Source organism: Tachyglossus aculeatus, chromosome 2, assembly GCF_015852505.1.
Source record: "Tachyglossus aculeatus isolate mTacAcu1 chromosome 2, mTacAcu1.pri, whole genome shotgun sequence".
Taxonomy (NCBI): Eukaryota; Metazoa; Chordata; class Mammalia; order Monotremata; family Tachyglossidae; genus Tachyglossus; species Tachyglossus aculeatus.
Window position 1 is genome coordinate 57,543,241 of NC_052067.1, and position 27,044 is coordinate 57,570,284.

Below are 27,044 nucleotides of genomic sequence, written 5' to 3' on the forward strand. Positions count from 1 at the left end.
CTGCTGGGTGACCTTGGACAAGTCACTTGTACTCTCCCAAGCTTTTAATACAGTGCTCTGCACACGATAAGCTCTCAATACAAACCATAGGTCATTAATCCATCTAGAATTAGATGGAAGTATTAGGGGGAAAGGTTAATGAATTGATAACTAGTTTTGCCCCAGATTAAATGCTACCGAACATCTCTTTGGGGGAGAATGTAAGCTCTTGTGGACTGTAAGTTCCTGAGAAACAGCATGGCTTAGTGGAAAGAATGCAGGCTTGGGAGTCAGAGGTCGTGTGTTCTAATCCTGACTCCACCACTTATCAACTGTGTGACTTTGGGCAAGTCATTTAACTTCTCTGTGCCTCATTTACCTATTCTGTAAAATGGGGATTAAGACTGTGAGCCCCACGTGGGACAACCTGATTAACTTGTATTTACCCCAAGCTTAGAACAGTGCTTGGCACGTAGTAAGAGCTTAACAAATACCATTATTATTATTGGCAAAGATGGTGTCTACTAATTCCGTGATATTGTACTCCTCCATGTTCTTAGTATTGTGCTCTGCACGCAGTAAGCACTAAGTAAATACCATTGATTGAAAGATTCTGAGCTCCTTCTTCTCTTAGGACACATCCCCTGATTTAGAGTCATTAAGGATATGTGTTTTGCCCTGAAACCAAATAGATATGCTGCAAACCCAAAGATCCCGCACACAAGCTCAGCTTCAGAAGTATTGGAGTGACACAGCCGGCCAAAGAACAGTTTTCAGTCTGTCTTTTAGACATTTGAAAGATGGAATAAATATATAAATATTAAAATTGGGTGTATAATTTTACATAGTATTTCAATCTGTCCGGAAACCATTGTATTCCACACTGCATAGTTTTGCTAGTGCCATTGGTGAGCTGTGTAACATCATCTTGGGTAAGAGCTGTGTACATCCATAAATCTTATGCAAAAGAAGTAAATTTGTGGCTGTAATCTTCCTTATTTTTCCTTTTATCGGTCTTTGGATCTCTAATTCTAGGCCTTGTAATTGCTATCATATAATTCCTGGGCAGTAAATCATTTAGGAGCATAATGTTACTCTTTCTTTTGCCTATCATTCATATTAGACATTGCTGCTCCTCACAGTTTTGCCATGCAAATGCATGGCTTAAAATGTCATGCCTTAAAAAGTCCATTTCTCATCTTTACTCTGACTTGAGAGTATTCTCTGTAAAATCTGTGCTGCTTGTTGCTCTCTACCTTCACAGGCAGGTAGCTTTCAAAATGATCCATCTGCCAGGCAGAACAGGATGTTCCCGCGAGGGAAAAGATGTGCCCAGGATCCTGAATCGATCAATCAGCGGTATTTATTGAGTGCTTACTGTGAGCAGAGCCCCGTACTAAGTGCTTGGCAGAGTACGATTTAACCGAATTGGTAGGCACATTCCTTCTCCTAGTGACATTACGATTTACCCATTTACTACGTGCGGAGCACTGTATTTAGCACTTGAGAGAGTTTAAAATGAAGGAGTAGGTAGACTCACTGGACTAGTCTTTACTGTTGGGGGCATTTAAGATTTTTGGTTAATTTTTCTGGACAATCAAAATTACTTTGTAGATTAGATTACTTTGTACTCTAAACTGTAAGCTCCCTAGGGGCAGGGACTGTGTCTGTTACATGAGAAGTAATAGAGCACGAGCCTGGTTTCTAATTCTGCCGCTGCCACTCATCTGCTGTGCAACCTTGTGCAAGTCACTTCACTTCTCTGTGCCTCAGTTACTTCATCTGTAAAGTGGGGATTAAGACTGTGAGCCCCAAGTTGGACATGGATTGGGTCCAGCTAGATTTGTCTACATCTAGCCCTGTGCTCAGTACAGTATTGGCCCATTGTAAGCACTTAACCAATACCATTAAAAAAATAAGTAAATGTCTAGCTATCCTTGATCACTCCTGAAAATGGGCAGACTTGAGATAGTATTACTTGAGAGAGTAATGTAGGATGTGTACTGATACCTTCCAGTTACCAAGCAATTCTAAGCATTAGATTTTCTTTTAAAATAATATTCAAAACAATCATGCTGCACGGGTATTAGTAATGAGATCTTTGCACTATTGAGAGTAGGAACAGAGACAGTGCTTATTCTCTAATACAATTGCCAGTTATTATTTTATTACACATATGGATTTCATAAATAAGAAGTGATGATACTCATCTCTCTAGACTGAAAATTCATTGTGGGCTGGGAACATGTTGACCAACTCTGTTACATTGTATTCTCCCAAATGCTTAGTAGAGTGTTCTGCTCACAGTAAGTGTTCAATCAATACCATTGATTTATTGACTTTCAAAATGCTACAAACAAGACACCCAGCTCCACTTTCCCAACTGACTCTTTGCGGTATGTCATTTTGTGTCCTTATTAGACCCCTGTAGAATAGCTCTAAAGCAACAAGCCCTCTGATTCTAATTTAATATTTTCAGTTGGAGTGATTTTGCACACTAAATCGTATTCAAGCAATAGAGGTATGTGAGCACCAGTGCACAAATGTGTCAGATTAGAATCTGACAAGTGGAAGGAGTGGGTAATTCATAAATTGTTTTTGGTTCGAGAAAGGGAATAACATGGCTCCAACTGTACAAGAATTGGTTATAATTCCATCAAGAGATTTTAAATCACTGGTGCAAAAGAAGGGTGTGTTAAGTCAACTAAAAATGGAGTCAAAATGATATTTTTAATCTCAGAGCCTTTTTAGAGGTATACTCGGGTCTCCTATAATGCAAGGATTCTTTTGGAATCTCAGGCATAGAGTATTGTGTGGTTCTCACACCCAATCTCTTCAGTAATACGGATCACCGAAACTGCAGACATTTTGTCAGAAAAATGTTCCTAACCCCCCAGTAACCTTCTAGCCAACCAGTTGTGGCAGAGTTGAATGTAACATTCCTTATTTTACATGGCTCTTAATTAATCTTGTATTTTCCAGAGACAACAATAATATATCTACCACAGTGCAAACTGAGATATTATTACAAACTGCTGGAGGCATCCAAACTAGCTTTGTACACATTAGTTATTTTCTATTTTCTCCCCTTTATGGGGATGAAAAAAACTAATCATGACTTGTCACTTTGGATTTTCTTTTCTCTTTCCTCATTTTGAATTCCAGCATTCTGCATGCGGGGGGCGGCGGGGGGAAGGTGGGGGGGGATTCTGAATAGTACCAAAGTTAGTGGTCTAGAACACAAATGGTGTAGAATAATAACAGTATCTGATCAGATGTCCATTGAGGATGAGAGTCCATAAAATTCACATCTGCTCTAGAAGTCCTGAAAGGCAGCTATCCTTTGCAAAACATGTCATCTTTGGAATGTGGAATGTGGACTTAACAACCAGTTTTTTAAGTGGATTTAACCCAACTGGTTGTATTCTACTGGGACAAAAATGGTCTAGCACCTTAGGGACTTAATAAGCTTTAGTGATTTCAAAGATTTGCTAATGGGCTTAATAAGCTGCAACTGGCCTTCTAGACTATGTGTTCCTCCACTAGGCTGACTGTAAGCTCCTTGTGGGCAGGGAATGAGCCTACCAGCTCTGTGGTATTGTACAGTGCCCTGCACTCAGGACTCAGTAGGGACCATTGATTGGCTGAGTGATTTCAAATAGTGCTTTTGGCAGAGGGAGAGGAGGAGACACCAGGATTGCAGTTCCTTCAGAAGCTTTTGGGACCCTCTAGGCCTTAGAACTGCTCCTTCAAAACTCATTTTGGACAGGGAATGTGTCTACCAACTCTGTTTTATTGTGCTCTCCCCAGTGCTTAGCACAGTGCTGTGTCTCCCCTGTACTTGTCTCCTCTGCCCCCCCCAATATCAGAGATTTCTGCCACTGTCAACCGATGGTATTTAATGAGCACATACTATTTGCAAAACACTGTCCTAAGTGGTTGGGAGAGTCCAATGCAGCAGAGTTAGCAGATACATTCCCTGCCCAGATGTCACAACAAGAAGCCGCAGGCTGGCTAAATATCCAGCAGTCCCTGGTCAGGCCGTTTGACATCCTTGGGTGTCTTATGTTGCCAACTTGTACTTCCCAAGTGCTTAGTACAGTGCTCTGCACACAGTAAGCGCTCAATCAAAATGATTGATTGATTGATTTAGGTCTCCCCAGCACTTCCCAGAGTGCTTGGACCATCTCCAGAGGGACTCTGGGGGACTCAGCCTAAGGTGAAATGACTTGGGCCAGTATACCCCACCCTGGGCCGCACAGTCCTAGCTTGGTGGAAACAGGGAAGAAGAAGCACTCAATCAGTCCTTATTTATTGAGCACTTAGTGTATGCAGAGAGCTGTAGTGAGCACTTGGAAGAGCACAATAGAACAGAGTTGGTAGGCACGTTACCTTCCCACAAAAAAGTTTGAAGAAGGAGTAATTCGAAAGCCCTAGAGGATCCCGGGAATTCCAGAAGGAGCTGGAATCCCGGTGTCTCCTCCCTCCACCCTGCCAGAAGTACTACTTAAAATCAACCATTCGATCAGTGAGATTCATTGAGTCGTTACTGTGTGCAGAGCACTGTACAGTGCAACAGAGGCGGAAGCTTGTTGTGGGCAGAGAATATTCATTCATTCAATCATATTTATTGAGCGCTTACTGTGTGCAAAGCACTATACCAAGCGCTTGGGAGAGTATAATAGAACAATACACAGCCACATTCCCAGTCCACAACAAGCTTGTAGTCTAAAGGGGGAGACAGATATTAATATAAATAAATAAATTACGGATACTCACAGACATGTACATAAGTGCTGTGGTGCTGAGAAGGGGAATGAATAAAGGGAGCAAGTCAGGGTGATGCAGAAAGGAGTTGGAGAAGATGAAGAGAGGGCTTAGAGAAGATCTTTCGGAGGAAATGTGCCTTCAGTAAGGCTAATGTGTTATATTTGTTGTGTTGTACTCCCCGAAGTGCTTAATACAGTGCTCTGCACCCAGTAAATGCTCAATAAATGCAATCGATTGATTGATTGATTAATCGGACTATTCCCTACCCACAAGGAGCCTACCATCTAGTGGTGGAACTTGTAGTGTAGAAGGCCTGGCAATCATTTTTGAGTGGTGCACTGGGAGCAGAGCATTCAAAACCATTTTATTTTGAACACTGGGTAGTTGGACACTATATCAGTCTAAAATGGTTCCAACCAACCAATACTTGCTGGGTTAATTCCTTGGGTGCCCTGAAGCCTCTGTATGGTTCTGTGGCTACCTCTCCAGACTGCAAACTCCTTGTGGGCAGGGAACGTGTCTACCAATTCTGTCTCCCAAGCACTCAGTACAATGCTCTGCACTTAGTAAGCGCTTAATAAATACTATTGATGGATTGATCCACAAGCTGTGGGGAGTACCATGAAACTCCTGACAAGTAGGAGGAGGCCTGGATTCCATTTTGGGATGTCCCGCCATTCTGATTACCTGTGCACTCTGGCACCATTCACTCTGGTGGGTTGCCAGATTTTATTTTCAGGGGAGAGGTTTCTGGTAAAATCAAATTGAAAATAAATTAACAAGAGCTCCAAGTCCACTTCTGCAGATATCCTAAGGTGATACATGTCTACAGATCTGTGAAGAATGGGCTAAGTAATAATAATGATGGTATTTATTAAGCATTTGTTGTGTGTCAAGCACTGTTTTAAGCACTGGGGCACATACAAGTGAAGAGATACTGCTCTTTGAGGGAGATAAAGAGAAGCCAGGTATATAGAGATGCAGAGAAACAGGCAGCCCGAAAAAAGAAGCAGATCAATCAGTCAACCATTGGAATTTATTGAGCGCTTATTATGTGCAGAGTACTACACTTAGTGCTTTGGAGAGTACAATACAGCAGAATGAGCAAATACGTTTCCTGCCCCAAATGAGCTTACAGTATCAAGGGGGAGACAGTGGATCAAAGAAAATCCGAAATGATAATCTTGCTCATCTAATAATGACAATAGTAATAAATATACTGCCAGCTATGTGCCAAACATCAGATCACAAGATAATGAGTTCAGACACAGTCCCTCTCCCACTTGAGGCGGGAGAATAGGAACCTCATCCCATTTTAGAGAGGATAAAACTAAAACACAGAGAAGTGATGTAACTTACCCAAGGTCACACAGCAGTCAAGGGGGCAGTGCCAGGACTAGAATTTACATCTCCTGACTCCCAATCCTGTGCCTTTTCCCCTAGGCCACTCTGATTATCTTGGCCAATGTGCAACTTTGGAAAGGAGCAGTAGGTATTCATTCAATCGTATTTATCGAGTGCTTACTTTGTGCAGAGCACTGTACTAAGCATTTGAGAAAGTACAATACAGTCAGACTAGGGCTTGGAATCTGGGGAGCTCTAGGTGTGTCTTTCCATGGAACCTACACTGATTTCTATTTATTACAGTGACAGGAGCTCAGCCTTTTCATGACAAAGGAAACAACATTAAAAAACTGCACTGCGCTCTTGTGCTTTTAAGATGCCCTTTGCTAGAATTACATCCCTGTGTACGTACTGTAAATTTTTCTATATGTCACTATAGTAGATTTAACAAGTGTTCAAAAAGTTGTGCTGTAAGGATTGTGTTTACCATCACACAAATTCTCTTATGAAGGTACATTAATATAGCTGTCAAAAGTTTAACGCAGAAGAGAAAGGATAGAATGAAACTAGGCTAACTGGTTTTCAGATACAATAACAGGATTTGGGACTGTACCATTTTGTACCAAAAATAGTTATTCTTTTATCCGCTCTTTTTACATCCCTATTCTCAATATCCCTGCATCATTGTTCATGGGGAAAAAAACCATGTAATGAAGTAACATTAATTCAGAAATTAAAGCATTGACCTTAGAGCATTTTTCTACCCTAATGCTGTTGGATTTATAACCTCTACCTTTGACGCTAAAGCTTTAGTGTGATTTTACATGAAGGTATTCCAACCTACCAAAAAATACCTTCGTCATGAGAAAACTTAGCTGCTAGATGCTCTTGCTTTCTGCCTGCAAGCTAAATGTGGATTCATTGCTCTGTGTCCTTCACAAATGTCTTCTGTTCTTCAGTACCTTTGAAAAAAACAGAATGGAACCAGGGGCTAGTCTGGGAGAGGTTCGTATTCTCTATCCCAGCCACTCTTCCATTGAGGTTCCATTTTTAGAAAAAGCAGTGCAAAGGAATTCTTTCTAAAGTGAACCTAGTTTTCCATAGGAAGTGTGAGATGGAAGGTTCCAGGCCCACTGCCATCTCCTGTTGAATGCATAAAACCCAATTCATTTTCTCACACACACGCACACACACACACACACACACACGGACACATCAACATAGAGTGACCTACTGGGTAGAGCAGAGGCCTGGGAATCAGAAGGACCTGGGTTTAATTCTGGCTCTGCGACCTGTCTCCTGTGTGACCTTGGGCAAATCACTTCTCTGGACCTTAGTTACCTCATCTGTAAAATGGATATGAAGACTACAAGCCCCCCATGGATTGTGGACTGTATCCAACCTGATTATCTTTCTGTGCATTGTAAGGGCTCAATAACTACCACCGATTGATAATGTCATCTAAGTCAATCCCCTTTCCACCTATGTATAATTTTTTTTAGTATCTGACCCTCTTTCTCCTTCTACCACCTTCCCTATCTCCCTAATACAGTGCTCTGCATATAATATACAGTCTATCAATAGAGAAGCATCGTGGCTCAGTGGAAAGAACACGGGCTTTGGAGTCAGAGGTCATGGGTTCATATCCCGGCTCCGCCAATTGTCAGCTGTGTGACTTGAGCAAGTCACTTATCTTCTCTGTGCCTGTTACCTCATCTGTAAAATGGAGATTAAGACTGTGAGCCCCATGTGGAACAACCTGATCACCTTGTAACCTCCCCAGTGCTTAGAACATTCTTTGCACTTAGTAAGCACTTAATAAATGTTATTATTATTATTATTATGAATGGTAATTATTGAGTGCTTAATGCATGCAGTAACCATGTGGGAGAGTACAATACAATGGAGTTGTAAATAGTCCATTGTAAATACAGTGAGTTTACAGTCTAGAGGGGGAGAAGAGCACCATACTGAGCACTTGGAAGAGTATGAAGAAAGTGAGCCCAATGTGTGACAGGGCCTGTGTCCAAACAAATTACCTTGTATCTACCCCAACGCATAGTACATTGTTCTGCACACAGTAATCACTCAAATATCATTGAATGCATCAGAATATAAAGAGCCATGTCAGGGGATACCACTACTCAGCGATGGTAAGCTCTTCTCTAGACTATAAGCTCATTGTGGGCAGGGAATGTGTCTGTTTTATTTTCATATTGTACTCTCCCAAGCGTTCAGAACAGTGCTCCGTACACAGTAAGCATTCAATTAATGATTGAATGGATGAATGAATTAATTAATGATTCCTGGCTTGAAATCAGCACACTGAAGAAGGGAAGAAGTTTTCCATGCCGCGATCCTTGACCCCAGAAGATGGAGATAATTTTCAGTCATTTCATTTCTGCAGGGAGCTTGAGTGGTATTAGTTGAATGACTTTCCTGTATGACTTGGGTGACTTTAAAAAGTGCCACAGTTTCTTAACATCAAGGACAGTTTGCTGTTACATTTTACAGTTCCGAGAATGGTTAAGAAGGTCACCCTCTTCCTCTTGCTTCATCTTAATTTAAAATATCTCTTTCATATTTCTCCACTCTCCAAAATGATATTTTCTTGGCATTTTGACTGGCATTTGCTATTTTCTCAATGTCGAAATGTAAGATCTTCACATCGATCATTTTAGAAATATTGAATGAGGCTACTGAAAGAAAAGGAAATAGAAGAGAGGGGTAAGTGTGGGGAAAAAAAGGATGTATGCTAAGCAAGTATATTCAGTTGAATTCATCTTATGAAATTATTGTAATATTGTTGCTGACTGTAAAAGGTGGAGCTATTTAACTAGCTTTTTACTAGAAGACCCATACCTAAAAATGATCTTACCTGTCTGCAACAATGAAAGTTTGCCTTTTTTTGGATTACAAATGGCCCGAAGGATAGATAAGGTCAAAACTGGTTCCAAGTTTCAAAGCCTGGAGAAGTGGCTGGAGAGCAGTGCTGTTAACAGGGATGGAGAAACTAGGCAGTGAGGATATGTGGCCTTCCCAAAGAAATCAAGTATGTTGAAATAACATGGACTCACTCACTGGAGGGATTATAGTATCCGTTAAAATACTTTACTATATGCCGAGCACTGTACTAAGCACCAAGACAGACAACAGAGAAGCAGTGTGACTCAGTGGAAAGAGCACGGGCTTTGGAGTCAGAGGTCATGGGTTCAAATCCTGGCTCTGCCAATTGTCAGCTGTGTGACTTTGGGCAAGTCACTTTACTTCTCTGTGCCTTAGTTACCTCATCTGCAAAATGGGGATTAAGACTGTGAGCCCCATGTGGGACAATCTAATTATCCTTGTATCCCCCCAGCGCTTAGAACAGTACTTTGCACATAGTAAGTGCTTAATAAATGCCATTATTATTATTATTCAAATCCCGGCTCTGCCAACTGTCAGCTGTGTGACTTTGGGCAAATCACTTAACTTCTCTGTGCCTCAGTTACCTCATCCGTAAAATGGGGATTAAGACTTTGAGCCTCCTGTGGGACAACTTGATTACCTTGTAACCTCCCCAGTGCTTAGAACAGTGCTTTGCACATAGTAAGCGCTTAATAAATGCTATCATTATTATTATTATTATTGTTATTATTATTATTATTCTTGTTATTATTATTATTCTTATAACAAGACAGCCAGGTCAGACACAGTCCCAGCCCACGATGGGGCTCAAGAGGGAGTATAGAGAGGTTATTTGCCAAAGGTTATACAACAGACAATTGATGATCTGGCATTAGAGCGCAGGTCTTCTGACTCCCAAGCCTGTGCTCTTTCCACTAGGCCACACTGCTACTTGTGATATCCAATGACTGGAATCTAGCCTTTTCAGGCTTTTTAGAAGAAATGTGGAGTGTTAAGGCTGAAGGCAAAGGCAGAAAGTGGTTGTTTCACTTTTTAGGCTGTACTATTACTTTTAGGGTTGGACGTGACCACATCAGGAGCATGAATGTTCTTTGACATCAACCTGAGAATCAGCATGGCTTAGTGGAAAGAGCTCGGGTTTGAGAGTCAGAGGATGTGGGTTCTAATCCCGGCTCTGCCACTCTGTCTGCCGGCTCTGTCTGCTATGTGACAGTGGGCAAGCTTCTTAACTTCTCTGGGCCTCAGTTACCTCATCTGTAAAATAGGGATTAAGACTGTAAGCCCCAAGTGGGGCAATCTGATTACCTTTTTTTATACCCCAGTGCTTAGAACATTGCTTGGCACATAAGTGCTTAACAAATACCATAATTATTAATTATTATTACCTCCACAAATTCCATCTGCCACACATTCTTGGGAAACCTGATTCTACCTTTCTTGCAACTTCAGGTGGATTAAAGTTCATTCTTTTTAGCTGCTGAACCACCCAGATACCTCAATTGTTAACTTTTGACAAGTGCAACGTCATGCCAAATGGGAACATCCCAACACAAAGAACAGAATAAAAAACACTGGCTGTCAAAAAAAAAAAAAATCCAGGAGGAGTTTGAGTCTTGAGATTAAAAGGTCAATGCCTTTCAACCTCATGACTAATCAGTTAGAAACTCAGTGTTGTAATTATTGTATGGCTCGATTAAAGTCTTTTGCGAAAGACAATTTTACTGCCCCTTTCCAGTGTACCATACTGTTTCCTTAACTTTGACTTCTCCAGGGATTTTAATTGCAGCTTTCACATTGCTTTCCCTCTGCCTCTATTTTCAGGTGGAAATTGAGAAGCTTGACTATCATCACTACCTGCCTCTGTTTTTCGACGGGCTTTGTGAAATGACATTTCCCTACGAGTTTTTTGCTCGCCAAGGAATCCATGACATGCTGGAACATGGGGGGAACAAGATACTTCCTGTCATTCCACAGCTCATTATCCCAATAAAAAGTAAGTGAACGGGTGAAAAAAAAAACTTACATGGTATAGTTTTCTGACAGCTTGCTAATTAGATGGTAAAATGTATATGGCAAACTGAGTATAGTCCTAGATTCCACGTAAATTCCTAATGTATGTGAATATAAATGCATTTATACATATATGTATATGTGTAAATATGTATATATACATATATATGTGTGTAAATATGTATATATACACATGTGTATAAAAAGGTTTGTGTGGGTCTGTATACACACATATCTATATATAGCTATATGTATATATATATGTGATATATAGATATGTGATCGCTATATGTATACACACATATATAGATGTATATAGATAGATATATATATACAAGAAGCAGCATGGCTTAGTGGATAGAGCATGGGCCTGGGAGTTAGAAGGCCATGGGTTCCACTGCTTGGCTGCTGTGTGACCTTGGGCAAATCACTTCACTTCTCTGAGCCTCAGTTCCCTCATCTGTAAAATAAGACTGCGAGCCCCATGTGGAATTGCCCAACCCAATTTGCTTGTATCCACCCCAGGGCTTAGTACAATGCCTGGCACATAGTGAGCGCTTAACAAATACCATAATTGTCATTACTATTATCATTATTCATATCTAAGTGGTAGAAAATGATACAACAGAACTGAGTGAAAGTGAAGCCGACTTCTTCAGGTAAAGCAGTGTGGCTATTCCTGGAATCATTTCTGCTGAGGCAGACTAGACAAGGAATATTTAAAGAATGTATTCCTGGTAAGCTTTATTATAATGCTATTTCACTAAGGAAAAATAGGGTTTTAAATAGGTCTTAGGTACAGAGAATTGAAGAGAATCTTCTTCTGACCAGAGGGATCCTTTGTAATGTATTCGTCAATCTTTCGGATTAAGCTAATTCTCTTCTTTGTCCTGCTCATGTTCTCGTCGCTTCAGAATAAAGTACAAAAGTCCTGGTTCATTTTGAGGGTAATAGTGGGGTTATTTTAAATTTGGTATGAAATCAAAGTCATTATTGCTTTAGGCCAGGAAAACTAACACTCTTGCTGGTAGCCAGTATTGGAAGCTAGATTTACGTTGTTATAGCATTTCCTTTTGACCGCATTTACTGCATTCAGTAGAATCAATATATTTTAAGGAAGATTTCATAAATCCACCTTACCCAAAAGTACCTTTTGACTCTCACCCTGAATTGAGGATATAAAACGTAAATGGACAAACTGACTCTGATTGCCATCGAAAGAATGTAGTCTTAGGGTAGATTTCTTCCCCCAGAAGGTAGTAAGCATAAAAGTTCATTTCCAATGGACGTTGTGCAGGCAGAAAACATTAATAAGTTTGGGACTGGTTAAATTTTGTGAAAGAATGGTCTATAATTGGTTAGTAGAGGGAAAGCTGGGAATGGAGAATTACAAGTGGATATCAAGGAACACATCACAGAGGTTTTCTCAGCACTGTACTGCCACAGTCAGAGAAGAATTGAGGAAGTCTTTGGGTTTACATCAGCATGGACTAGTGGAAAGGGCATGGGCTTGAGACAAAGAAGGACATGGGTTCTAATCCTGGCTCTGCCACCAGGTGGTTGTGTGACCTTGGGTAAGTCATTTCTCCTCTCTGTGCCTCATTTCCCTCATCTATAAAATGGGGGTCAGAATATGTGGCCCATGAGGGATATGGGCTGTGTCCAACCTGCTCATCTTGTATCAACGCCAGCACTTAGTACGGTGTCTGGCACATAGTGGGTACTTAATAAATACCATTAAAAAAAATTAAGGCCCTGGTATAACTGGGCCAGTGCCATGACTGCAAATTTATCATTGTGTGTGGGCAAGGATTTTGGTGGGGAATAAGAATTGGGTAAGGAACAGGGGTCAAAGAGCAAACAGCCCAGAAAGTGTTCCTTTGGGGGACCTAATTGGAAATTCTCAGGTATTATCAGAGATTTGAGGTAGTGGGACCCAGGAGTCTTGTTCAAAATGCTGTGGGATCAGTTGGTCCCGTCTTCTCCCTGGTTCCTCCCGTCTTCTCCTGTCTTAATAATAAAAGTGGTGGTATTCGTTAAGTGCTTACTATATTCCAGGCACTGTTCTAAGCACTAGGGTCTTGTCTTATGCCGTCGAGTCACCTCTGATCCTTAGTGACGCCATTCGTTCATTCCATTCAGTCGTATTTATTGAGTGCTTATTGTGTGCAGAACACTGTGCTAAGCGCTTAGCATTCCATGGTCACATCTCTCCCAGAGTGCCCCACCTCCGCCTGCAAACGTTCTGGTAGCGGATCCATAGAGTAGAGTCAAGGTAACACAATCCTTGTCCCACATAGGGCTCACAGTCTTAATCCCCATTTTACAGATGAGGAAACTGAGACACTGAGAAGTGAAATGACTTGCCCAAGGTCACCCAACAGACAGGTGGTGGAGTCAGGCTTGGAACGCAGATCCTCCTGACGCCCAGGCCCGTGCTGTATCCACTAGGCTACGCGTCTTCACCTGTGGCCAGTGGCAGACCCATCTCAACTGGAGTCACTTCCAGGAATCCAAAGCCACAGTGAAAACAGTAGGCAAAGCTGGGGTCACAGTGACCCCTTACCCCCCAGTTCACTTGCTCCTGACCTCAGCTTCCAAGATTCATTCATTCATTCAATCGTATTTATTGAGCACTTACTGTGTGCAGAGCACTGTACTAAGCGCTTGATCATCTCTGCTGATGCCTTTAGGGGACATTCTAAGGGTTCACAGCAGGACCTCAGAGATCAAGATCACTAACAAGGACTGTGGTGATGGGGAAATCTCCACCTGGGGAAAACACGGCTCTTCTTGTTATTTGCCGGTGCCATTCTTGCCCTAACTTGTGAAACCATGGTGCATCTGCCATCAATAAGTGCTCAGTACAGAGCTTCAAGCGATTGGTACTGTGCATTGCACACAGTCGGGGCTCAGTAAATATGATTGAATGAATCATCAACCCTGAAGTTAAGGCAATGAGGAGGTTGGAAAAAATGGAGCAAATCTTCCCGTTCTGCAGTCTGGCTCTTTGGCTGCAGCTGGCAGCTCTGCCCAAGTTCCACTTGGCATTTTGGAAAATGTGACCACCATACTCTGTCACTGAGAATGACAGTGCTGCCACAGAAAATGAAGCCACAATGGATTTTTTCAGGTTTCCACTAGGCATCAGGTGTTATCGGCTCTGTCAACATGATCAAACACACAGGAAATAACCCAGAGGAAATGTTAGTGATTAGAAAAAGCCACCTTTTTCTCTAGACAGGAGGCTTCTGGATTCTTTCCCTGGCTCGTCCACTGATTCTTAGATGGAACTGTGAATAAGCAGCTTAATGGTTCAATATCCACTCCTGCTCCCTGTAAAATGTGTTTACTAATACTCAAGCTCCCTGGAAGTCATGAACAACTTGAAAGAGGATCCTTTTAGTCCTATAACTTTTAGAAATGGATAGTTTGAACCTGTAGTGGCACCCTGTTTGTTTTTTTATGTGTGTTTTTTCAAGTGCTATTTAAGTGCTTACTCTGAGACAGGCAGTGAACTAGGTACTGAGGAAGATACTCGATCATCAGGTTGGACACAGTCCAAGTTCCATATGGGATTCAGAGTCTTAATCCCCATTTCCCAGGTGAGGGAACTGAGGCACAGAGAAGTTAAGTGACTTTCCTGAGGTCACACAGCAGACAAGTGGTGGGGCCAGGATCATAACTCAGGCCCTCTGACTCCCGGGCTCATGATTTTTCCACTAGGCTGAGCTGTTTCAGTGCAGAAATTGATTTAGTGCCAATCTAGTCCGGGGCTGGGCACCAGAACTCTGGTTCCCACCTGGGTCTGGGGGAATCTGTCTATCGATCGATCAATTAATCAGTGGTACATATGCAGAAGTACATATGCAGAACATTGTATTGAGCACTTGGGAGAGTAGAGTGAAACAGAATTGGTAGCTGCAATCTCTGCCCACAATTGTTTACAGTTCTTGGGGAATTGGACATTAAAATAGACATATAAGTAGCGTATAAGAAGGTTCTCATGAGTACTGTGGGAGTTGGGATGAGTATTAATGTGCATAAGGGGAAGAAACCGTGCTATAAAATGCCCCCATGATGTGGACCAGTCAGGTCAGTATTCATTCCACTGAAGGACAGCTTTTTGGGAATAGAACTCTGCAATCTTGAACATTATTTTCCAAAAAGCTGTATGGCAATACATCTCCATGTGGTAAAAACATTCAGAGTTCATGCATACACACACACGCGCACACACACACCTATTCCCAGGGAATTTATGAAACAAAGACTCAAGAGAGCTGAGTAAATTAGATTTCATTTCTGCCCAATATTTTTTTTCTGCCTGCTGTCTGATTTCCATCAGACCCACTCTGCCTCTCTCTAAGCTCTCTGGTCCCTGCACAGTTTCAAGGCTGGTTATAGATTTAAAATGAATGTTGCTCTGTGGTTAAAAACTGGTCGAGAGCTCTGCAACCTTAGCCTGATCAGTTTAAGGAATGATGGCATTTATTTGTCTTTACACTTGTTTAAATATTCTGTCATTTCAAATGTAGGCTCAGATATGCATTTTCCAAGAAAAGAATACTTGGTAGTACGAAAAAACATAGAAAGCGCAAATGGCAGACTTTACGTCATACATTTTTCTGACATTCTTGACATTTACGGCATATGATTTAAGATAATTTTATGTCTAATAATTTTATATATTCAAAATATGTATTGTCATTGTTAGTAATAGTGAAAATAATGATGGCATTTGTTAAGTACTTACTATGTGTCAGTCACTCGTATTTATTGAGCACTTACTGTGTGCAGAGCATTGTACTAAGTGCTTGGGCTAGTACAATATAATAATAAACAGACACATTCCCTGCCCACAGCAACCTTCAGTCTAGATGGGGAGACAGGCGTTAAATAACAGTTGAGGAAACTGTGGCCCAGAGAAGTGAAGTGACTTGCCTAAGATCATGCTGCCTACAAATGTTGTGCCGGGATTAGATCCCAGGCCCTCTGATTCCCAATCCCATGCTCTTTCCACTAGGCCATGCTGCTTCCCAAATTGTTCTCAACTATATTATCAATTCTTAAGCTGTAGAACTGTGGCAAAGGCCATGAGTGGAGAAGTTTCGTACTAATGAAAACATACCATATGTGAGACACCCAATTGTGTGAGTAGAGAAAACTCAGCTGCCGTGACACGGGAGCTCAAGTAGGCATAATGGAATTTTGTTTTGCGTTTTCCAAAGTTTGTCTTTTAAAAGGAGCCGACAGAATTTCTATTTTTTTCCCCCTCACCAAACATTTGACTCATTGTTCTGGTTTAAGAATGGCCAGAATTGTCGAGAGAAAGGAATAAAGCAATTTCTAAGGGGCAAACCCACCAAAAGGCTAATTGTCGATAAGAATGTATCTGTTGTCAACCTCCACAGGTTCCACTGACTCCAGTGGTACTCACTGACTTCTTTTTAACCAGGCCAGCAACTTATCCAGAATGAGGGGTTAATGAGCTGCATTCTTGGGGTTGGTCAGCACAAGTGTGGGAACAAATAACAGTCAGACAAGGCACTGTTTTATAACAGCAGGACGCAATCCATCTTTCAAAGCTGGCCTAATGAAGACCCCCCCACCCCCTGCCCGCACGACAATCCCCAGTGGAGCCCGGTTTAATTAAATTTGGCCTTTAGAGGGCTTCTCCCTCTCCTTCTTCACATGGTCAAAATTAATCCTCCTGCTTTCTGCTGCTTCTTTTTCCCCATCACAGACGCACTGAACCTCCGTAACCGACAGGTCATCTGCGTCACGCTCAAAGTTCTGCAGCACTTGGTTGTGTCAGCTGACATGGTGGGCGAAGCTCTCGTGCCCTACTACCGTCAAATCCTTCCCATCTTAAACATCTTTAAGAACATGAATGGTGAGTTGTCCCTGGTAGTCCCCGTACCAGCCCTTCCTAAAACCAAATGGGACTCGAGGTAAGATTTGTGGTCCATGGAGCTGGAGTTTATTTCGGCCTGGAAACCTAAATCCATCTGGAACTTTGAATCACTCGGGCTCTCCCACTCTCTTCATCGCCCACTTTTCCCTCCGGATGCAGTAAAATTAACATTTTCATTTATTACACATTCAGCTTACTTAACCTAGGAGAGAAACCCTTAAATCAGTTCTATAATCTCCCAATAATTAAACTGCAAAGGTTTTTGGTATTTTTTTTTTTTTTTTACAACCTTTGAGTACTTTGAAAGGTGGCAAAAGTCCTCTTCTTTTCAGGGTTTTAGCTAATTCAGTTCCAATTCTTGCTTCTTTTTTTGGGGGGAAACTGACTCATCACCGATAATTGCCGATTTAGGTCCGAATAAAAAGATGAACAGTGGTTTTCTTAGCATGTGGGACAGGTAACCTGAACTCTAAATGATTTAATTGTTCATTTATAGATAAATAAAGAGGTTTTGAGTTAAACTTTTTAAAATTTTATACAGATTTGAAAAGTTACCGCTGACAAATTGGCTTGATTGCATTATTCCAATCTAGCATACCTGGGTCTGAGTTTGTGGTTTTCTGTTTTTTCTTATCTAAGGATGAACAAGCTAAATAAGACCCTGGCACACCTGTCTTTAAGATCTCTGAAGTCAAAAGCAAAATCTCTCTTCTAAACCTCTTGAAATAGTATCTATCTTACCAGTTCTCATGTTCTCGAGTGGCATTTTATACTTTTCACGTGCAATGGCATGATTGAGAGTTCACTGAAAATGGCCATCTAAATAATCGTTGTCCTGTTAGTGATGGTCCGATGAAAGGAGGGGAAAATCCAGCCTATACGTTTCAAGTTGGCTGCCGCAAATCAAACTTACACATTGCAGTATTGCGTTGTACGTTTTTCATGTTGGCTATTTGAATTCTGTGTAAAACCGGCACTGAAGACTAAATAAGAAATCCTGAAAGATTCGAGGGAACTTTGCATTTTGTAGAATCTCTTTAGAACTGGTGAATTGTGATACTGTCTGGCCTATAAAAGACACTTCAGATTAGACAGATTAACTAATTTTGAGGGTTGAGGCCAGGAGGGGCATATAGCCAAAGGACAGTGTGCTTTTTATAGAGCTAAGGCTCAAATTTAGATCAAGAGGATTGGTGTACTAAAATTAGGGCTGTGGCAAAATATTTATTGCCCCAGCTGCTTACTGAAATAGTCATTGACCTTAATGTAGCAAGAATGAGAAGCAACATGGAGTCCTCTGGGCATCAGATGACCTGGGTTCTAATCCCAGCTCTGCCAGTTGCTTGCTGTGTGACCTTGGGCAAGTCACTTAACTTCTCTTTGCCATTTTTGATGGTATCTGTTAATTGCTTACTATGTGCCAGGAACTGTACTAAGTGCTGGGGTAGATCTAAGATAATTAGATTGGACAAAGTCCATGTCCCACATGGGGCTCAAAGTGTTTAATTCCAACATGGGGCTCAAAATCTTTAATCCCCGTTTTACAAATGAGGTAACTGAGGGCCAGAGAAATGAAGTGACTTGCCCAAGGTCTATCAGCAGACAAGTGGTGGAGCCTGAATTAGAACCCAGGTCCTTCTGACTCCCAGCCCTGCACTCTGTCCACAAGGCCACATTGCTTCTGCCGCAGTTGTCCTTTTCTCCCTTCTACTTAGACTGTGAGCTCATGTGTGACAGGGACTTTGTCCATCATAATTAATGTTTACCTACCCCAGCGCTTAGAACAGTGTTTGACATATAATAAGCTCTTAACAAATGCCATTAGAAAAAAAAGGATGTTGGCGTGTATCAGGACTTTCTGAGGCTTCAAACCCCACCAGCCAAGGAAAAGTGAGAGAGCTGAACTGTGAGCTTAAGGGAGGACAATCCAAGTCCCTAACTTCACAGGGATTGGCATCTGTCAGCCTGTTTGCTCTTCCTTCCCAAAGCTCCTAGACCAGCTCTCTTAAGCTGTTTCACCCCTTCTCCAGCATTAGTGTCAGTTAGTGTAGCTGCTTTTTTAAAACTTAAAACAGTTTCTGGTTTCAGCATTTTTAATTTGATTGAACAGCCATCCAATATCAATGTCAGAAATGATGAATTGCAACTAACCACTGGTAAAACAAAGATTATATTTGACCCTCTTTGCACAAAATGGAAGAGGTGGGATTTCTAGTTGAATCAGGGAGAGGAGAGGCAATCGAGCACAGTTGAACAACAGTTTTGCATACTTAGAGAAAACCAATTAAGCAGTCAGTCTGAGGAAAATATTCAGAGTCCATGTTCTTAATTGGACAATATCGTCTGGGGAGACTCTTTTGACCAGCATGCACTTTGGCTCTGTGAGCATTAAATGAATTGTTAACTTCACAAGAATTCCTGTCTCTGACCTTGACTGAGTGGTAGGACAGTTTCGGGATATTTTTCCATTCCTGAAATGGGTGGATGTAGGAGACTTTTCTCCTTGATAATGAGATCTGGAACCTCAAGTATTCTCTGTCCTTAGAAACACATGAGGAGAGGTATGAAGAATTTATTCTTCGCTCTCACCAATGAGGAAAGGACCCCAAGAAAAACCTGAGATGAAATACAAGCTCACCCACTGTCAAAGTAATAAATACTGGTTATAAAGTCCCTAACATATCTTGCAGTATGTATTCCTCCTCATCCTGCCTTGACTAGAATTGGCCCAGAGGTTGGCAAACTGGCTTTCATCTTTTCTAAATGAGGGCATCAGCAATACAACAGCAGAAATATGTTTAAGAATATTGAGAAATAGGGATATAAATATTAGCTTTGGCTCCCCTTTCTACTTATCTTTCAATATTGTCAGCAAAATTCCAGATTCCAGCACATAACGTTGCTGAAGATTCATTTTCAATGTTGGAGCATTCCAGTCATAAAAACAAAAACCTATTTTAAGAGACAGCTATTATACCAATGAATCCAATTCCAGTTTATCACACAATTTCCAACTATAGCTGCACTTTCATTACTAAAATAAATTTGCTTTAAAAACATTTTAAGGCACCCTATTTTCAAGATGATAAGATTTGACGGAAGGTATTCATTCCACCAAAGGGACTGGATAATATAATCTATAGGAATTGAGAAATAACACAAATTCAAAAAAAAAAAAGAATTGCGCTCTGGCAATTTCCCATTTTCTTTCTGGGTGTTTGTTTCACTTTTCAAATGAAAATTTGGTACTTGGCCATCATATATGCTGGGCTTGTATTGATGACAAACTGTTAGAAGAATCCTTTGGTAACATCCATATTCTTTGACAAATCATCATTAGGGTATGGCTGTTTTAATAAAATAGCGATTACTAATATACAGGGATAGCTGTTAAACCCTGGACATTGGGGGTTCACCGCGATCATCAGTAAATTGCCAGTCTATTGGGAAGAGCTGGACAAATACACATTTCACTCATACATATAAACAGAAATAAGAAGCCTAGAAAAGTGAAAATTCACATACACAGAAATCCTAAGCAACAGGAATAGATTGGTTGGCAATTCCTGGAATCCTTGAGACAAATCAGCCTGTTTGAAAACGTTCTGTGGAGGAGGCGAATCTCGAAAAGGATTTTGGAGGAGGAGAGGGAAATATATCTGGAAAATCCAGAACCAAATGCAAGTTCAGAAGGCACATATCGAAGGCGTTAGTTATAGTTATGTTTTCATAAACCAAAACCACTTGCTTTTCCATTTATTACATCCTTTGATGAAAAGTGATTGTTTGACCCAATATGATTAGGGAATGCATTTGTGAAATCTCAGGGCTTTTTTATGTGCACTGTCTCCACTATCCATTGTCAATTAATCTATCATATTTATTGAGCACTTACTGTGTGCAGCTCACTGTACTAAGCTTTTGAGGAGTACAGTACAATAGAGTTAGCAGACATGTTCCCTGCCCACAGTGAGCTAGTGGTCTAGAAGGGGAGATGGGATTTAATATAAATAAATTACACATATGTATATAAGTACTGTGGGGCTGAGGGAGGAGCAACTAAAGGAGTGACTAAACTCCAAGTGCCAGGGCAGCTCAGAAGGGAGTGGGAGAAGAGGAAATGATGTTTACTCTGTGGAGGTATCTTGGAGGAGATAGGTGGCTAATAAGGCTTTAAATGTGGGGAGAGTGATCTTCTGTTGGCTATGAAGAAGGAGGCTGTTCCAGGCTAGAGAAAGGGTGAGTGGTTGTCTGGGAGATAGATGAGATCTAAGTACAGTAATTAGGTTGACATGAGAAGGATCAAAGTGTGCGGTCTGGGTTGTATTGGGAAATCAAGGAGGTTCTTTAGGAGTGGGGTAACATGGGCTGAACGGTTTTGTAGAAAATGATCTTGGCAGCACAGTGAAGTTTGGCCTGAAATAGGGAGAGACAGGAGGCTGGGAGGTCAGCAAGTAGTCTGATTCAGTAGTCAAGAATGAGTAGGATAACTGTTCAGATGAACATGGTAGCAATTTGGATGGAGAGCCATCTAGACTGTAAACTCCTTATAAGCAGTGAACATGCATTCCTTCTCTGTTATATTGAATGCTTCCAAGCGTTTAGGTACTCTGAACCAGGTAAGTCCTCTAAAAATATCATTAGTTGATGGAAAGTGTTGTAAAGCAAATTAATGTGTTCCCAAGATCCAAAAACTTGACCAATCAATCTAGCAATCTATGGAATTTATGGAGTGCATATTATCAATGTCATATTTATTGAGTGCTTAATATGTTCAGAACACTGTATTAAGCACTTGGGACAGGACGCTTTTACAGAGTACCTGCCCACAATTTAGACCATGAGCTCATTGTGGGCTGGAATGTGTCAGGTTGCTGTTACATTGTACTCTCCCAAACACTTAGTACAGTGCTTTGCACACAGTAAGCGCTCTATAAATATGATTGAATTAGTGAATGATCACTGAACTTTTATGATCATTAACAGAGTAACTCTGTATACGTATTTGTACACCTGCATAAATGGACTCTTTACTGACCTTACCAACAGCTTTGTATATGTCTATTTTATTCTCACCCGAGTCCAGACACTCTAGCACCTGTAATTTAACTGCTAGAAATAAGCTCTTTCAATGTTGGCTACGTGCAGCGTCTGAATCCTCTAAAGGTCACCTGGTTGCTACATACCAGGGTATAAATCTCTTTTGCTTCTCAGCGGAGTACTTTGGTGTTGTATTGTTTCAGATTTGATTTGAGGTTACGACGTTCTCTACTGATTTATCTATTTGAAGGGAAATTAACAATGCAAAACAGAGTAGCTGTGCATTTCAAGGCTGCTCACCTGGTTGATATATACCCATCATAAAGAACCTCGCTCACAGTGCTTGTGAGGTAAAAGCAGAGGACCACTGCACCGTGCGATAGCTCTGTAAGGAAGACCAGAGCCCATAGCTTCTCACTTTATAAAAACACTTGCCCCCTCCTTTCTCTCTTCCTTAACTGTATCTTCAACTCTTTGCTCTCTGATGGGTTCTTCCCCACTGCTTTCAAACACTCCCATGTCTCCCCTATCCTAAAAAAAAAAATATCTCCCTTGATCCCATGGCTCCCTCCAGTTATCACTCCATCTGCCTCCTATCATTCCTGTCCAAACTCCTTGAGTGAGTTGCATACACCCACTGCCTCAAGTTCCTCTCTTCCAATTCTCTTCTCGACCCCCTCCAATCTAGCTTCTGTCCCCTTCACGCCACAAATACCATCCTCTCAAATGTCACCAATGTTTTCCTTCTTGCCAAACCAAACACCCTCTAGTCCATCCTAATCCTCCTTGACATTCGTCTATCTTTAACAATGTCAAACAACCCCTTTTCCTGGAAACATTGTCCAATCTTGGCTTCACTGACACTATCCTCTGCTGGTTCTACTCTTATCTCTCTGACTGCTCATTCTCATTTTCTTTCATGGGCTCCTCTTCTGCCTCCTGCCCCTTAACTGTGGGGGTCCCTCAAGGTTCAGTTCTGGGTCCCCTTCTTCTCTCCAACTACACCTACTCCCTTGGAGGACTCATTCTCTCCCATGGCTTCAAACTGCCACCTCTTTGCGGGTGATTCCCAAGTCTACATCTCCATCCTGATCTGGAGTCTTACATTCAACACATCCCACCTGGATGTCCTGCCATCCCCTAAAACTTAACATATCCAGGCAGAACTGGCTCAGTGGAAAGAGCGCAAGCTTGGGAGTCAGAGGTCATGGGTTCTAATCCTGACTCCGCCACTCATCAGCTGTGTGACTTTGGGCAAGTCACTTCATTTCTCTGGGCCTCAGTTATTTCATCTGGAAAATGGGGATTAAGACTGTGAGCCCCATGTGGGACAACCTGATTACCTTGTATCTCCCCCAATGCTTAGAACAGTGCTTGGCACATAGTAAGCGCTTAAAACAAATACCAAACTTATTATTATTATTATTATCTTCCCACCTAAATCTTGTCTTTGCCCTTACTTCATATCACTGTAGATGGCACCACCATCCTTCCTGTCTCACAAGCCCATAGCCTTGACCTTGAGTCTCATTCCACCCACATATTCAATCCTTCACTAAATTCTGTTGGTTTGACCTTCACAACTTTGCTAAAATCCACACTTTCCTCTCCATCCAAGCTGCTACCATGTTAATCCAAGCATTTATCCTATCCCACCGTGATTACTGTATCAGCCACCTTGCTTACCTCCCAGCCTCCTGTCTCTCCCCACTACAGTCCATACTTCCCTCTGCTGCCCAGATTACTTTTCTACAAAAACGTGCAGGGCATGTCACCCCCCTCCTCAAGAAACTCCAGTGTTTGCCCATCCACCTCCACATAAAAAAACCCCTCGTCTTTGGCTTTAAAGCACTCAATCACCTTGCCCCCTCCTACCTCACCTTGCTACTCTCCTACTAAAACCCAGCCTGCACACTTTGCTCCTCTGATGCTCACCTTCTCACTGTACCTCAATTTCATCTATCTTGCCTTGGACCTCTCTCCCACATACTGCCTCTGGCCTGAAATGACCTCCATCTTCGTATCCTAAAGACAATTACTTTCCCCACCTTCAAAGCCGTATTGAAGGCACGTCGCCTCCAAGAGGTCTTCTCTGACTGAGCTCTCTTTTCCTCTTCTCCCACTCCCTTCTGCATCACCTTGACTTGCTCCCTTTATTCATCCCTCCATCCCAGCCCCACGACACTTAGGTGCCTATCTATAATTTTATTTGGATATATTATTATCGGTCTCCTCCTCTAGACTGCAAGCTTGCTGTGGGCAGGAAATGGGCCTGTTATATTGCTAAATTTCTTACTGTCCCAAGCACTTAGTACAGTGCTCTGCACATGGTAAGCACTCAATAAATATGATTGATTAAAATCCAATAGTGCTAATGGGGAAAATCACTAAAAGAAGAGTATCATGATAGGGATTAGCACTACTTTGATTTGGACTTCAGACGGGTGAGACATTAGGCATCATAAAATGCATCCTGACCTTCGGGTTTTGCACTTAGATCTGTACCTTTTGAACATTTTGAAAAGCAGCATGGCCTAATGGATAGAGCATAGTCAGAGGACCTGGGTACTAATCCCATCTCCACCACTGGACTGCTGTTTCATCATGGGCAAGTCACTTAAATTTTCTGGGCCTCGGTTAACTCATCTGTAAAATGGGGATTATGACTGTGAGCCCCATGTGATACAGGGACTCTGTCCAATCTGATCATCTACCCCAACACTTTGTACAGTTCCTGGCACATAGTAAGTGATTTTTTAAAAAGCCCTGGATATTCACCCCACCTTAATCCTTACAGTAATGTACATATCTGTAGATGATTTCTATTAATGTCTGTCTCCCCCTCTAGACTTTAAGCTCATTGTGGACCGAGAATTTGTCTACTGACTTCTTTGTATTTGTACTTTTCCAAGCACTTAGGACAATGGTCATTGCTTAGTAAGAACTGTTGATTGACTGATTGATTGATTGATTAATTTGGAGGTTCCAGAAGCTCAGTATATACTATATTTATGAATAGGCAGAACATCTTTGAAACAATTTAGGAGCACGGGAAACAGGAGGACGGAGGAGCGGGGCCTTTCACAGTTATCCCTTATCTAATTCTAATTCCATTATTTAAATACAAAAGTTCATTCTTTAATGATGGTGAGGAGACAGTTACCAAAAGCAAAAATGAAACATTGTTTATTTTACTGAAACACCTTTATAGCGCAACAGTATGTTAGAAAGAGAAATGTATTTGCCAGAAAGCGTGTTAGTGAGAGGCAGTTACAAAGGATACTTTTTAAAAAAATTTAATGTACTCAAGTAAATTAAAGTTTCATTGATCTACTCTAACAGCCATTTTGTGCCAGCTAATCAAAGCAGCTGCTTTCAGCCCTCTCCCCCAGTTTACATGCATTACTAAGTAAAAATGTTTTCCTATCACCAATTTATATCATTCAGCCGTGATCAATAACAGCTGAAGATAGACTCAGCACAGTCAATGAAGTATAATGTTCTGCTAACAGGAATACGTTCCGCAATTTGAACCAATTAAAAAATTGGGCATGCATTTTAAAATATGTTTGGGAACTCCTATTGGTTCTTCTAGTAGGTCTCTACGTATAGGGCACATCTGGAGAGAGCAGACAGTTTTATTTGAAGGGGGAAAAGATCTCTCTGTGGTAAATTTACCATTAGGCATAAACTGTCATTAACAGGAAGTAACTGAAACAGAAAAGGGTAAAATGTTGACCTTCACATTCTGCCAGCCTCACCTCTGATTCGTGAAATTTTCATGCCTGCCTGATTGACAGGCTGAATTTCAGACTTTTCCATTCCTCTCTCATCCCACTGAAATCTCTGTTGAGCTTAGATGGCCGGACATGGTGGGAATAGGGAAGAACCTTAGTCTGGAGTGATGTAGTTCACCCAAGATGATTTTGCTTCCACTGCCGCTCTCTCCAGAGAGTGCCTCACCTTCTTCCTCTCTTCTGGAATTGTGGGCAAAGGAGTAAGTATCGACCTGGTTCTCACCACTCCAATGCCTCTTTCGCATCATCTGGAGAAGCGAGAAGCAGTATGGCCAAGTGGGAACAGTGTCGGCCTGGAAGTCAAAGGACCTGGGGTCTAATCTGTTCTCTGCTGTGTGATCTTGGGTATGTCATTTAACTTTGCTGTGCCTCAGATCCCACATGTGCAAAAATGGGGGTTCAATACCAGTTTTCCCTCCTACTTGGACTGTGAGCCCCATGTAAGCCCCATGTGTGATTATCTTGTGTCTATCCCAGCACTTAGTACAGTGCTTGGCACGTAATGAGTGTTTAACAAGTACCATTATTTATCATTATTATTATTATTATTATCCTGCCCCTCTGCCCTCCCACCTTCTCTTCTTTTGAAGCTGCAGTATCTGCTTCCTATAATAATAATAATAATAATAATAATAATAATGATGGCATTTATTAAGCACTTACTATGTGCAAAACACTGTTCTAAACACTGGGGGGGGATACAAGGTGATCAGGTTGTCCCATGTGGGGCTCACGGTCTTAATCCCCATTTTACAGATGAGGTAACTGAGGCCCAGAGAAGTGAAGTTACTTGCCCAAAGTCACACAGCTGACAAGTGGTGGAGTGTAGAGTGTAGACTCTAAAGTGTACACTCTAGAGTGTAAGCTCTTTGTGAGCAGGGAGCATGTCTGCCAACTCTGTTATACTCTCCCAAGCTCCTAGTATAGTGCTCTGTGCACAGTGAATAAATGTGATTGATTGATTGATTCTACCACCCCTCACTTCATTTGCACGTTACCACCCTTTACCACCCCCCTCCCACCTCCCCCTATCAGTCCTTGCTCTTTACCCTTGGGCAGGCCAAGACAGCATAGCCCAGGACAGTTGCCCCTGCAGAGGAATAATAATGTTGGTATTTGTTAAGCTCTTACTATGTGCCAAGCACTGTTCTAAGAGCTGGGATAGATATAACATCATCAGATTGTCCCACGTGGGCCTCAGTCTTCATCCCCATTTTACAGATGAGGTAACTGAGGCCCAGGGAAGTTAAGTGACTTGCCTAAAGTCACAGCTGATAAGC

At 41.6% G+C, this 27,044-nt stretch overlaps 1 protein-coding gene across 2 annotated transcripts in view; it reads left to right on the forward strand.

The window, feature by feature from the left end:
- Nucleotides 1-27,044, forward strand: part of PACRG (parkin coregulated) — a 499,437-nt gene that overhangs the window by 239,115 nt on the left and 233,278 nt on the right. For both annotated transcript variants that reach the window (XM_038771400.1, XM_038771408.1), the window contains exons 3-4: nt 10,822-10,993; nt 16,757-16,906. In XM_038771400.1, the coding sequence (XP_038627328.1) occupies nt 10,822-10,993; nt 16,757-16,906 (322 nt within the window). The remainder of the gene's footprint in view (nt 1-10,821; nt 10,994-16,756; nt 16,907-27,044) is intronic.